General features: G+C 48.4%; 6 protein-coding genes and 1 pseudogene across 7 annotated transcripts; 4 read left to right on the top strand and 3 right to left on the bottom strand.

The window, feature by feature from the left end:
- Positions 1–1,231: 1,231 nt before the first annotated feature.
- LOC128715013 (trypsin-3-like) lies at positions 1,232–2,472 on the top strand. The gene is made up of 4 exons (XM_053809893.1): positions 1,232–1,316; positions 1,382–1,656; positions 1,721–1,891; positions 2,167–2,472. The coding sequence occupies exons 1-4, from the start codon at positions 1,232–1,234 to the stop codon at positions 2,470–2,472; spliced, it is 837 nt and encodes a 278-aa protein (XP_053665868.1).
- A 383-nt stretch (positions 2,473–2,855) lies between these two features.
- LOC128716290 (glandular kallikrein-7, submandibular/renal-like) lies at positions 2,856–3,562 on the top strand. The gene is made up of 2 exons (XM_053811211.1): positions 2,856–3,033; positions 3,177–3,562. The coding sequence occupies exons 1-2, from the start codon at positions 2,856–2,858 to the stop codon at positions 3,560–3,562; spliced, it is 564 nt and encodes a 187-aa protein (XP_053667186.1).
- Positions 3,563–4,229: 667 nt separating this feature from the next.
- On the top strand, positions 4,230–5,121 carry LOC128714984 (trypsin-1-like). Its single transcript, XM_053809867.1, has 2 exons — positions 4,230–4,290; positions 4,358–5,121. Exons 1-2 carry the CDS (start codon positions 4,230–4,232, stop codon positions 5,119–5,121), a joined length of 825 nt encoding a protein of 274 aa, XP_053665842.1.
- A 137-nt stretch (positions 5,122–5,258) lies between these two features.
- LOC128714986 (uncharacterized) lies at positions 5,259–5,638 on the bottom strand (annotated as a pseudogene).
- Positions 5,639–5,816: 178 nt separating this feature from the next.
- On the bottom strand, positions 5,817–6,702 carry LOC128714985 (trypsin-1-like). Its single transcript, XM_053809868.1, has 2 exons — positions 6,648–6,702; positions 5,817–6,571 (listed from the first exon to the last, which is right to left on the bottom strand). Exons 1-2 carry the CDS (start codon positions 6,700–6,702, stop codon positions 5,817–5,819), a joined length of 810 nt encoding a protein of 269 aa, XP_053665843.1.
- Positions 6,703–7,638: 936 nt separating this feature from the next.
- On the top strand, positions 7,639–9,599 carry LOC128714959 (zinc finger protein 722-like). Its single transcript, XM_053809840.1, has 3 exons — positions 7,639–7,785; positions 7,867–8,018; positions 8,090–9,599. The coding sequence occupies exons 1-3, from the start codon at positions 7,639–7,641 to the stop codon at positions 9,597–9,599; spliced, it is 1,809 nt and encodes a 602-aa protein (XP_053665815.1).
- Positions 9,600–10,464: 865 nt separating this feature from the next.
- LOC128714034 (putative protein FAM10A4) lies at positions 10,465–11,709 on the bottom strand. Of its 2 annotated transcripts, XM_053808910.1 has the most exons (2): positions 10,581–11,709; positions 10,465–10,541 (listed from the first exon to the last, which is right to left on the bottom strand). In XM_053808910.1, exons 1-2 carry the CDS (start codon positions 11,707–11,709, stop codon positions 10,465–10,467), a joined length of 1,206 nt encoding a protein of 401 aa, XP_053664885.1. The 2 variants fall into 2 exon arrangements, with proteins under 2 accessions (XP_053664885.1, XP_053664884.1); XM_053808909.1 differs by having other exon boundaries at positions 10,465–11,709.
- Positions 11,710–12,020: the final 311 nt, after the last annotated feature.

A 12,020-nucleotide genomic window follows, 5' to 3' on the forward strand; every position in this document is an offset into this window, starting at 1 on the left:
GTTTTGTGTCTGGGTATTGCAAGTTGAAACATTTTATTTAACATCAAAAATCTATCTAGGCTCTCCCAGAAATGACTGATAAAAGCTAGCATTAGCATCCAATCCTCAAAATAACATTAACCCCAACAGGGTTTGACAACCCTGCTCAAAGCCGGCTTCTCTTTGAAAAAGACTTCAACGAACGTCTCGTTCTTGTACGTGAACCGATTAACTATCGCTCCATTTTAACCTTCATCGTGAATTAGTTTTATTTTGGGATTAGGTTATTCTATTCCTTCCCTCTGTTGAATGTTTCGCTGAACATTCGCACCACATTTTCGAGATGCAAAGTGTGCCAAACGCGATAACCTGCTGATCCTTGACTGCCGAATTTTTGCGTGTTATTCAAAAGCTATCACCTTATCATGAGTGAAACCCGACGAGGCACACCCTCGGACTACAGCAGATGTGCATTTTGCGAGCTTCAGCACAAGTTAGTTTTTAAAGAGTTCTTACCCAATACGGTTGTGTCTTGTGTCGCTCATCGTACTATCGATCATGCTTTGTTGGAAGGTGATTTTGTTGGTCGTGCTGGCGGTGTTGCTTTTGGTGCAACTGGACACCGCTGGTAAGTGGTAACTGTGCTTGGGAGAGCATATTTTATTGGTGATACATTTTTTTGTTTCCGATTGCATAGAATCGTATCCATTCGACGATTACCACGATTCGACGATACAATCAACCGGACGACCTTCCACCAGGCGTCAGGTGATAAAAAATATACTACAGGTAAGAACAACCATGCAGTGGTCAAACTGTTGTCACCTTGTACGGCCATCGACTAATGGTCCATATCATTTTCCATTGCGCGTAGCAGGCCATCGGTGATAATTCTTCCGACGAAAGCAAACCAAGCGACGGAAGCAGCGAGGAAGGGTTCCGAAAATTGTAAAGATGGACAGTTAAAGACCCGCTTATTAGCATCACGCGTTGGCTTTGTGGAGCATTTCCACTGCTGCCAGGTGAGGATAATACAACCACCACAACTGATGAGCACCATTATCTCGGGGACCAAGCGAATCATACGTTCAACAGCACACTGAACGCCCGAGATGGGCGCAATTTGCGAATTACCTCCCAGTTTTCCTAATACACCCTTTGCCAACGTGCACCAAAACCTTTCGGCAACAGCATCCCACATCGTCGACCGGTGGGTCATTCAGTGTGGCGCTACTGCAGCAAATGAATAAACATGCCCGAACGTTGGGCGTTCTGCTTTTCGGTTGTAACAATTCTTTTTGGTTCCGTTCGTCGTTGCGATGGTAAGAACAGTGCTTGCCCACTGGCTTCACTATCCCTGGATTGACATGGTTCTTCTTTGGGTTTGGTCCACAAAAAAAAGGTTCACCGGAAAACCGTATCGTTGGGAGCGTGCGAGTGGAAGTATCACAGTCCGACCTGCCGCACATCTGCTCCGTGCGGTACCAAACCGTCCATCGTTGCAGTGCGACCATATTGAATGCGAACTGGTTGTTAACTTCCGGCCACTGTACTATCGATCTCCCCATCGATACAATCGCAGTCGTTTGCGGTATCCGCATGTATCGCACCGTGCTGGAGATTGTGGCGCATCCAGACTTTGACGCATCGAGATGGACCGGGCACGATCTGGCACTGGTAAGACAAGCAGTGGTGCTTTCCTTTCCGTGTTTGAAGCATAGCCGGTGTACGTCTATTACAGCTCAAAATGCGGAAGCCACTCAACTTTACGACCAACGTACAGCCAATTCCGTTGTACGATGGAGCGGAAGTTCCTGCAGATGGAATGGTTTGGCGAGCAACAATCGTTGGTTATGACCTGTCTCGTTCTGGAGATGAGTTCGGTGGTTCGAATAGGAATCCGATGCTGCAGGTACGGTATTGGGAGGTGTGTGGAAGTCGGAAGTCGACGGAGCGATATCTTGATTAACCTTGCAGGAGGAAATCTTAAGGGTATTAAATATTTAAACAAGCGTTTAGCAAGCCAGAAGTTAAACGGGAGATTGAAGCAATTGGATTCCAATAATTTGAGGCTTGAATGATGAATATTGACAAATTGAAAACCCGTTGAAAGAAGCATCCGGTTCAAGAGAGATTCTCAACGCCGTATCGATAAAAGTAACTCTCTGAAGTCATCCCACGGAACAGATGGCCGATGTACCGATACTAACGACCTGCGAGTGTCAGCAACGTCTGGGACCAATCCTGTCTACCTACCTAACAGACGCAAACATCTGTACTGATAACGCTAGATCGACTCTACCAACAGTAGACGGTACGTCAACGTGTCTCGGTGATTCTGGTGGCCCGGTAATGATTGCGACCGAACTGCAACCCTACAATCTGTTGGCCATTCCCTCCTTGACATTGGCACCCTGTGGAACGGGCCCATCAGTGCACGTTCGTGTTGCGCCCCATCTCGATTGGATTCTAGCGATAATCGGTGTCAATTAATGTCCGATAAAAATAAAACCTCCGTAGAAGCACCTAACGCCACGATTACCCACTGCGGCGTAGATAAGATACATTTGAAGCTAACAAAATAAATAAACACTGGATAGCATAATCCAACAAAAAGGTTCAAGCCATAGCCCCACCCGGGTGGTAATGCACAATGCATTGGATCATTAGCAAACATGAAGTCAATTACTTTGGGCGTATGGTGGGCGATTGCGTGTATCACTGCCATCGGTGCTACTGCTCCCGGTAAGACACCATTAGTACACCTTTGTCAACACTTGTCAGCAAATCTTCCCCCAAATCCCCCACAACAAATCACCGCACAGCGTAGAATCTTTGGTGGCACGGACGCATTCACTGGCGAGCTCCCGTACCAGATGTCCATACAGCGTGCATTTCTGACCGCACGGACACATGTCTGCGGTGGTATGATTCTTAACCCACTGCACGTACTGACGGCAGCGTCCTGCTTTTCGACCGATTCAACGTCACGCTTCGAAATCGTGGCCGGAAATCTACGCATCGACCGACCGGCCGATACGCAGCAAGTGCTCGGTGTGTTCTGGATACGAATGCACCCGGGATATACCGGTGGAACCAGCTTGTTCGATGTGGCAGTGAAGTACGCTTGGAGCCGAGAAATGATGGCGGTATTGTAGATGGAAATACATTTTACCCTGTCATTTTCCTTTTGCCAGATCCGTACCTCTTCCGCCCGGTAACACTGCCAGCGTTCGATGAGCTCCCATCCGGACTGGTGCGTCTCGGGAGTTGGGGTTCGACCAGCAACAGCATCTTGCCGGGGAACAATTTCTCCGACGTGCTGCAGAAAATCAACGTACTAAATGTGCCCTGGAACGAATGGCTTAGTGTTCTCGGTGGACCGGGTGATCCGTTCGACGAGCGTAACATCCGTACCGGACCGCTGAGCTGTGGCATCTCGACCTGCACGGCACAGCATCTCGGGAACGATGTGTTCCTGCAGGTTGGCATCATTGCGTGGAATGTACTGCCGTGCGGTGGGATTAACACCCCATCCATCTATACCCTTTGTGTCGGCGTTTACCGACTGGATACAGGCTAACTCGGCCTTGTAGAAGCGGGAAGAAATAGACGCATAAGGACAATATTTTGAAAACCACAAACGTTGCCATTTGTTTCTCGGTGTAAAGAAAAACGATGGGAGTTATAAATAAAGAAATGATTTAAATTGACCACTTGTTTTTGGCTTGTTGCTCATAAAACTCTCTGCGCCCAAAGGTATGCTATTTACATTGCAGGATAACTCCTTGAACCGATTGTTAAAAAATGCAGTGTTTCAATTGCATACCCTTAGGCGCTTACAATTCATAATTGCAGTGCGTAATCAACGGTAAGATATCAAAAGGCTCTGACGCGTAACATTTTTGCTGCATACATACGCTAAAGTACGTGACGAATTGAATACCAAATTCTGCACCTTTTGTTCTTCCCGAAACTATCCGCCCATCGATTAATCATCACACAATCTTATCAACCAACCCGGTCCTCTGATAGACGAACTTCTTCCGTCAATTGTCCGGTGCACTGTAGTCGCTAGATAAGATACTCCAGACAGTGGAGAAATAAATCCATGTAAAAACAATTTTCTACCACTGTTGTAGTTGCACCGGATTAAGCCACTGGTATATCATCGGACAGCGAACAAACAGATCGGATCAGTTGTTTTGTAACCGTTTCCCCATTCGGGACACTTATTTGGGTGACAAAATATGGCGTTACGGATGAGAATACTCACTCTTCTACTGGTGGCTTTGTATGGTTGCGCTGCAGGTTAGTGGTTTAGAGACTTGATCCGCATGCAGGCCTGTTTAATTAGCAACGGTTCGTCCCTCCGCAGCTTCCGGCAGTGATGACATGCGAGCGCAACAACGCATCATTGGTGGTGTGCGAGCGTTGGCCGGTGAGTTTCCGGCGATGGTGTCCATCCAACGGCTAATACTCATCAGTGCCAGCCACGTGTGCGGTGGAACCGTGCTGAACCAGTTCCATGTGCTGACCGCGGCCCAATGCTTCTTCACCAACCAGAACAGCCGCTACCGGGTGCAGGCGGGCAAGGTGTTGCTGAACAGCTTCGAACCTACCGAACAGACGATCAACGTGCTCCGGTTCACGATGCACCCACAGTACGACGGTTCGGCCAGCCCGTTCGACATTGCGACCGTTCGGTTGGCATCACCATTCGGCTACAATCAGTTCATAACACCGATCGTTTTGCCACCGATTGATTCCATCCCGGATGGTGTCGTAAAGATTGCCGGCTGGGGTACCACCACGAACGGACTGCTACCGAGCATGTCGGATCAGCTGCAAATGTTCCACGTCGGCATCGTACCGAACGATCAGTGTCAGATCATGATGGGCGGGTCGATCGGTGGCGGTCCAGTTACGGAGCGTAACGTCTGTCTGGGGCCGGCGACTGGTGGAATTGGTGCCTGTACTGGTGATGCGGGCGGTGCGGCCATACAGCACATAGCCGGGTTTGATACGATCGTCGGTATCATCTCGTGGCAGGTATCACCCTGTGGACAACCGGGCATTCCCAGCATCACGACACGCGTATCGGCATTTATCGAATGGATTAACCTGAACTCACAGATTTAAACCACGTAACACCGAATCGCTCCCAATGTTCGGAATAGTTTTGTTTTATTGATAGAATTATAATAAAAGTCATATAACCGCTCGTTGATTCTTAGCCATTACACGTGTAGTATCACCTTTTGGGCCAAACATCTGTACTAACTTTGGCCTTCTCCACCTCCACCTCCATCTCCGCCATCCCTTCCAGCTGATGCAATACTGGCCGCTTCCTGAGCTGCTGGCATAATGACCGTCGTTGCCACTACGTAGCAAAAGTGAGCAGATTTAGTCGTAGCAAAGCATCGAACCCATTCCTTTACCCATTGGCATTACTCACTGATTTGGCCGTACTTGGAACCCCATTCCATCCAAGGTTTAATCTGCTCCATGTTCTGCCTTCGAACTCTTCTTCCCGTCGGTTCCGCCTGGGACAGGGTAAAAGCCCCGATAAGAAACAGTAGAATTGCGTAGCAAAAATTGAGCTTCATCGTTTCGATGGTCGACTTCGGTTGGAAGTTGTACTCACTACTGACACCATTCCCGAACGATATCGTACTATTTATAAGCTGCTTTCTTTTCGCAGCAGGCACCAAACCGACCACCGTACGTTCTTATCAATACAACATTCATCGAATAGTTTCCATTTGCGTTTCGTTACATTGATCGGCGTGTTTTATTGTTATTGCTTAGCTTATTGTTATGCACTAGCGATCTGTTTAGTTGGTGTTGTCCTGGACCCAGTCGAGATAGTGCGACAGACCGACGTAGACCGACGGGAAACCGACCGTACCGCACGGGATCCATCCCCACGACACGATACCGACCTGTACCTGCTGTCCGCCCTGGATCGTGTACAGTGGGCCACCAGAATCTCCGGAGCAGGCAGACACTCCACCGGTCAGCGGGCCGGTGCAGATGTTGGTCGGTCCGAGCGGAGAGTCAATGCCGGCGGCGGCTTCGCATTCAGCGTAGGTGATCAGTGGCTTCGTAACCTTCTGCAGGATGTTGGGCAGGGTCGGCAGGGTACCACCGGTGGAGCCCCATCCAGCAAGGGTCGCTGGACCAGTCGGAGTGCTACCAGGGACGGGCAGGACGATCGGTTGAATACGATCCGTGTAGGTAAGTGGAGAAGCCAGACGCATAACAGCGATATCGGTCGGGTTAACGCCTCCCAGGTAGTCCGGATGTACGGTGCTGCTGGCAACGCCGATAATCTGACGGCTGGGCTCGTCGACGGAAGTATCGTGCGCACCGGCCCAGATCTGGAAGGTAGCCGTAGCTGGGTTTTCGGTGATGCAGTGAGCAGCGGTCAGGACCCAGAAGTTGCTCAGGATGCTACCACCGCACACGTGGGCGGATATGACGAGGATCACACGCTGGATCGACACAATCGACGGGAACTCGCCCGGCAGTGCATCTATTCCTCCAACGACGCGTCCACTGGGGAAGCCATACTTGGTTTGCACCGAGCCTTCAAATATATTGCAACGCCATTGTAAGGAGAATAGTCCAACAGTAGACAAATCGAATTAGCGAACACTACTTACGTGGTGCAGCGGCTGCGAGAGCCACCAGACACAGCAGAGCCACAACCGATTTCATTTTCGCTAACAAAACAGCAACTACAGGTCCATCCCGCTTCGGCGATTGCTTTTATATTATGATTGCCAGGAACTTATCAGACTTATCACGTAACAAATCCCGTCTGAAGCTGGACTTACCAGGTGAAAACCCAGCGCAAGTACTACGTCATAAGAAGTGTGCGACTCGATAATCTGGCTACGGTTATCGGCAGAAGGACACAGTAAAGATGGGAATTTCGGTAAGTTTCCCCGCTCGTATCAGCAGATTGAAGCTGATCGCAAGATAAGACACGATAAGTAAATCAAAGACCGACTACTGGATGTGTTCATAAGCAGGGGATTGAAATAATCATTGGCATTAGTATCGAACCACCCAGAAATCGAAATTCCGCATAAAAAGAGATAAGCAAGTTAACCTGCAAAACAACTGACCTATGATTCGAACAAGAGCACAGGAAAAAGCATAGATAATCTGCTGGGTTATTGACTCAACATATACACCGGCAATGTTTTGTGATGAGAAACGAGAGTAAAAGTAATGTGTGGCTCAAAAATGGGCATAGCAAAAAAATCAACGGGCATAGCAAAAAAATTATCGTTCCTCGGATAGCTTTCGATGAAAAATGAAATGATGCTATGCGAACCTTGGGTAAAATGTTGCAGCATGCTATAATTTATGGCGTATGTACACACCTTATGCACAAACAGCTGTCAACACAAACAACATCCAAAGCAAACGAAAACAATGTCCAGCGTAGTGGGAAACAGAGAAATATGTTAGTTCGACTGTTTCCCTTTATTCTGTTCTTTTTACTTATTTACTTATTTATCCAGATACTTATTGCCTTTTGGAATATGGTTGCTGTTTGATTTGTGCCGTGTAAATCGTGTGAATGTGATTCGAATTAGTTCTCAACCACTTGGGCACACTTTCATATCCATTCGTTCTGCAAGGATGCAAAAGGAAGATTTCTCGTTCGACGTGAATAAGATATGTCGGTTGTGTCTGCAAGAGCTTCAGGATGGTTCCTTTTTGGATCTGTTCACGATAAATCTCCCCGTAAGCCCGCTGGTTATGATTAACCGGTGTACAACGATAGAGGTACACACGTTAGCCGGATATCTCATAAACCAATTGTTTCATTTGCCGGATATCTAAAAAAACTGTTCTTCTTGTTTGTAGATCTACGAAAAAGATGGCTTACCTTCGGGAATGTGTAACAATTGCTACTACCAACTAGAAACGGCTTTTGAATTTCGCAATCGATGTGAATCCTCGGATCAGAAGCTGCGCGAGTACCAAAATATCCCCAATGGCGATGGCAAAAATGAGTTGTAAGTGAAGGCAATGCGCGTTTATCTGTTTTGTCTATTTTAAAACGTTTTTTTTCTGGTATTTGTTCAAGATTATTATCAATGAACGACCGAACAGGAGAGGGTAGCAAAGAGGATGATATTTATGCTGCTATGTCGGAAATATTTGGACCGGAAGAGGAAGCCGAACCGTCAATAATTACGCCTCACACGTTGGGCAATTTGCTAGACGAAACTACCAACGAACAGTCGAAAGGTTGCTCATCGGCCAAACCACAGAAAGTGAAGGTAAAGCGACAATTCAAGCGAAAAGCCCAACTAGACGAGTTGCTCGAAAAGCACAAGGAAAAGCTATGGCTGAGTACGAAGGGCAAAATAATACACCAGCGACGAATCCAATGGAAACGTTTGCAGGGTGGCAAAAAGCATGACATTGCGCGTAAGGCTGCTGAATTGGGAAAGCGGCCAAACAATGATGAAGCCAATTGTTTCGAATGTACCGTCTGTCAGCAACGATTTAGTCGTTCCAGTTATCTACGGCTGCACCAACGGATACATAGCAATGAGCGTAACTTTCAGTGCGAAATCTGTAGCAAACTGTTCCGCACGTCCAGCAACCTTCACGCGCACCTAAAAACACACACTGAGGAAAGGAATTATGTGTGTGGCGTGTGTAAACGAGCGTTTCGGACGTCGAGAGATTTAGCGAGTCATAGCGAAACGCACCGCGAAGAGAAAGGCTACGTGTGTCACATCTGTAACAAAGCGTTTGTGAAGCAATCGTATCTGAATACACACAAAAACACCGTCCACGTGGGGCTGAAGCGGTACCATTGCCAGGAGTGTGGTAAACAGTTTTCCAACAGCTCCAACCTGATAGCGCACCGGCGTATACATACAGGGGAGAAGCCGTACGAGTGCGGTGAGTGTGATGCGAAGTTTAACCAATCGTCCGCCCTGACGCGCCACATGCGACAGCAACACCGACCAAAGGTCCCGAGCCCGGAACCGGCCCCGATGGTCGTTGCGCGCGAAAGCGAACCGGAAGAATTGTCCATCGAGGTGGATGAAAATCGTTCACTTGAAAGTGCCGCCAGTTCGGAGCTTTCCGTAGCAACTTCGCTGATGGATAGTCAATCCTTCTCGTACGGTGGTATGCCGTATGCACAAACCTTCGTTCCACAACCTACTACATCACCGCCGCCATCCGCGGCACAAACCTCGCAACATTTTAGCCACGTACCGCATCAACATCACCATCTGCATCATTCACATCTGGCGGCGGCCTCGCAGCAGCTTCATCCTTACCACCATCGGCATCACCAGCAGCAACATCACGCGCATCATCATCACCCTCATCATCCACACGCTCATCAACATTCGCAACCGATCATGCACCAGTCGATGGCGGTTAATCAACCTGGAGCAAATCTCTACTCGGCCGAATATCTTCCACCATATCATTCGACGGCCCTACCAAGCACGCAACAAACGCACTACGAACTTGGCGGTGGGTACGATATGTGTTATAGCATGTCAGCCTCGACTGTGCTGAATCCGAGCCTGATGAACCCGCAGCCAACGTACATATTCGATCAGTGAAAGATTATTGGTAGACTATTAAGACATTTAGCGATAAGGCCATGTTGTATATATGCGGTGACGTAAATGTAGTTGGTTGTTTTGTCCGGCAGCAGTCGCCGAATTCTCACACGACGTCGATCCTGTCGTCCCAAATCCCAACCGGATTGTTCCTCCGTAGCAAGTATTACCTGACTGGTTCCGTGGTCTAGTTGTCTTAAAATAAGTCTAGCTAACCAGTCATGACCTACAAGCAGGTCGTAATCATAATTACTCACTGTGTCATAAATGGAAAAAAGTTCACAAAACCAGCTTGGCGTTTAAAGTTATTTTATTGCTGCAGTTCTTCAACATGCCGTTAGTTCGAATGTGGGAAATGATGTTTTTTTATACGAAACGCACGTAATGCGACAAGGGACTCTACGACAACTTCTGATCCTAGGTTGAATTATGCTCCAGAAGATCCAAAAATTCCTCTCTTCTAACGGATAACGCTTGTGTGGAGTTGTTGCAGGTGATCAAGGCGTTATTGTCCTCATCCAACATACCTTCGCTGAACATGTTTCATTCAGCTTATCTTGCATAGCCTTTGTGGAATTATTGTTATTTTGTTCATCGTTATAATTCTGCAGAAGCTTCGTGCATATTAACCTGTGCTTCATGCTATTCTGGAGGTTAAACGGGTTCGGATAAGTACACCCGCACACGGGAAGCTCTTTTTTGAATGATTCTGCTTGTTGTAAAAGTGAAGTAATATGAGAGAAAAACTAAGCATAACTAGCGTTTAGAGCTTGCTGGCACACTGCTTTTGGATATAAACAAAAGATTTAAATGCAACTGGCCTTGGATAGGCCGCACATTCACACTCGCATTCTTAACATGTTCTCTAATCTAGATCATCCACACGGGCACCACCACCACCACCACTGCCAGCACCTGTTCCAGCTCCTGCACCCGCACCTGCTCCACCGTCCGAACCGCCAAAGTTCGGGAATCCGGCACCACCAGCGCCGCTAGGGAAACCGGGAAAACCACCACCACCCGAACCGGGAAAACCTGGGAAACCGCCACCACCGAATCCAGGGAAACCACCACCTCCCGATTCGTCGGAGTATATCTTCATCAGTACCGACATAACCTTCGGATTGTTCATGTACTTGGAGATATTGGACGGGTTGCTAAACATATCCATCATGGCGTCGCGGATCTCGGGATCGGCAAACGATTTGAGCAGCTCTTCTGGGATGCTACCACCGAAAGGCGAACCACCAGCACCAGCTCCACCAAGTCCAGCTCCCTCACCGGCCGTAGCCTCTTCTGCCGCCTTACGATTCGCTTCCTGAGCTTTGCGGGCACGTTCCTGCCGTTGGCGGAACTCACGCTCCTGGTGACGGCGTGACTGTTTCTGCTTGTGCTGTTCGATCTTTTTCGCGTTGGGTGTTACCTCCTTTAGCCACTCGTCCGCTTCTTCGTCAAAGTCGAGCTTACAGGCCTGTCGCAAATCCTTGACTGCTTCCTCCCAGTGACCAAGCAGACGGTTGGCACGTCCACGGAATTTGTAGGCCGTTGCCGAGTCTGGGTTGATTTCCAGCGCACGGTTACAGTCCCGGATACAAGCGTTCGGTTTCTGCAGCTTCAGATACGCTTGACCACGCTTCGCATAGTACAAAGCACTCTTCGGGTTCAGCTGGATGGCATCGGTGAACAGCTTTACGGCTTCGTCGTACTTCTGTTCGCCATATGCCGCAGCCGCCTGAGATCGGAAATCGTTTGCCTGGTCGAACTCTTCCTCCGTCGGCTCCTTCGACACATCGCCCATCGGTTGGTTCGGTTCCGAGTCCGGTTCGACGCATCCCTCGTTATCCAGCTCCAGTTCTGATTCCGGATCCGATTCAATCGGTTCTTCTTCTTTCTTCGTTTCCGCTGAAGTGCCACCGTTGCTTTCTTGCTTGTCGCTTCCTACCTTGCTGTTCAGATCGGGCATACCTTCCGGAACCTTGCCGCCCAAACTTTCGATGAACTGCTTCAGAAAGTGCAACTGTGGCAGGTTAAGTAGCTTAGGAGTTAGCTTGCAAAAGTCGATTAGCACCTTGAGCGATTGCAACTCGGCCGGAGAGATCGGACACTCCATGTTTGCTGTGAAACACGCCCTGTGCGGCGGAAAAAAACACGATGCGTTAAATTGATGCTGTTTGTTAAGGACTCTTTCGAATGAAATCTTCCACCGCACTATACCTGAAACAGGTTCCTTGCGGTCGATTAACTGTGTGTCACGTTGCTAAGGTACGGGAAACAAATTGTTGTGGCTGGTGAAAATTTACGCGGCTGCCGGTTCCTGATTCTCAGAAAAACGAGATCATTCTAGGTGCATGGAAATGAGTGCATATACGCGTTAACCGAGCATGCTATAGAAAGATGGGCCCGACAAAAGAACTTCATTTT

The sequence above is a fragment of the Anopheles marshallii genome, chromosome 3 (assembly GCF_943734725.1).
Source record: "Anopheles marshallii chromosome 3, idAnoMarsDA_429_01, whole genome shotgun sequence".
In the NCBI taxonomy this organism is placed as follows: Eukaryota; Metazoa; Arthropoda; class Insecta; order Diptera; family Culicidae; genus Anopheles; species Anopheles marshallii.

Coding starts and splice junctions, on each gene's coding strand:
- LOC128715013 (XM_053809893.1), top strand. CDS start 1,232: ATGCCCGAACGTTGGGCGTTCTGCTTTTCGGTTGTAACAATTCTTTTT. Junction 1,657..1,720: donor CCGGGCACGATCTGGCACTG/GTAAGACAAGCA, acceptor CGTCTATTACAG/CTCAAAATGCGGAAGCCACT. Junction 1,892..2,166: donor ATAGGAATCCGATGCTGCAG/GTACGGTATTGG, acceptor CCCACGGAACAG/ATGGCCGATGTACCGATACT.
- LOC128716290 (XM_053811211.1), top strand. CDS start 2,856: ATGTCCATACAGCGTGCATTTCTGACCGCACGGACACATGTCTGCGGT. Junction 3,034..3,176: donor CGATACGCAGCAAGTGCTCG/GTGTGTTCTGGA, acceptor TCCTTTTGCCAG/ATCCGTACCTCTTCCGCCCG.
- LOC128714984 (XM_053809867.1), top strand. CDS start 4,230: ATGGCGTTACGGATGAGAATACTCACTCTTCTACTGGTGGCTTTGTAT. Junction 4,291..4,357: donor TTTGTATGGTTGCGCTGCAG/GTTAGTGGTTTA, acceptor GTCCCTCCGCAG/CTTCCGGCAGTGATGACATG.
- LOC128714985 (XM_053809868.1), bottom strand. CDS start 6,702: ATGAAATCGGTTGTGGCTCTGCTGTGTCTGGTGGCTCTCGCAGCCGCT. Junction 6,572..6,647: donor TCTCGCAGCCGCTGCACCAC/GTAAGTAGTGTT, acceptor ATATATTTGAAG/GCTCGGTGCAAACCAAGTAT.
- LOC128714959 (XM_053809840.1), top strand. CDS start 7,639: ATGCAAAAGGAAGATTTCTCGTTCGACGTGAATAAGATATGTCGGTTG. Junction 7,786..7,866: donor ACCGGTGTACAACGATAGAG/GTACACACGTTA, acceptor TCTTGTTTGTAG/ATCTACGAAAAAGATGGCTT. Junction 8,019..8,089: donor GGCGATGGCAAAAATGAGTT/GTAAGTGAAGGC, acceptor TATTTGTTCAAG/ATTATTATCAATGAACGACC.
- LOC128714034 (XM_053808909.1), bottom strand. CDS start 11,709: ATGGAGTGTCCGATCTCTCCGGCCGAGTTGCAATCGCTCAAGGTGCTA.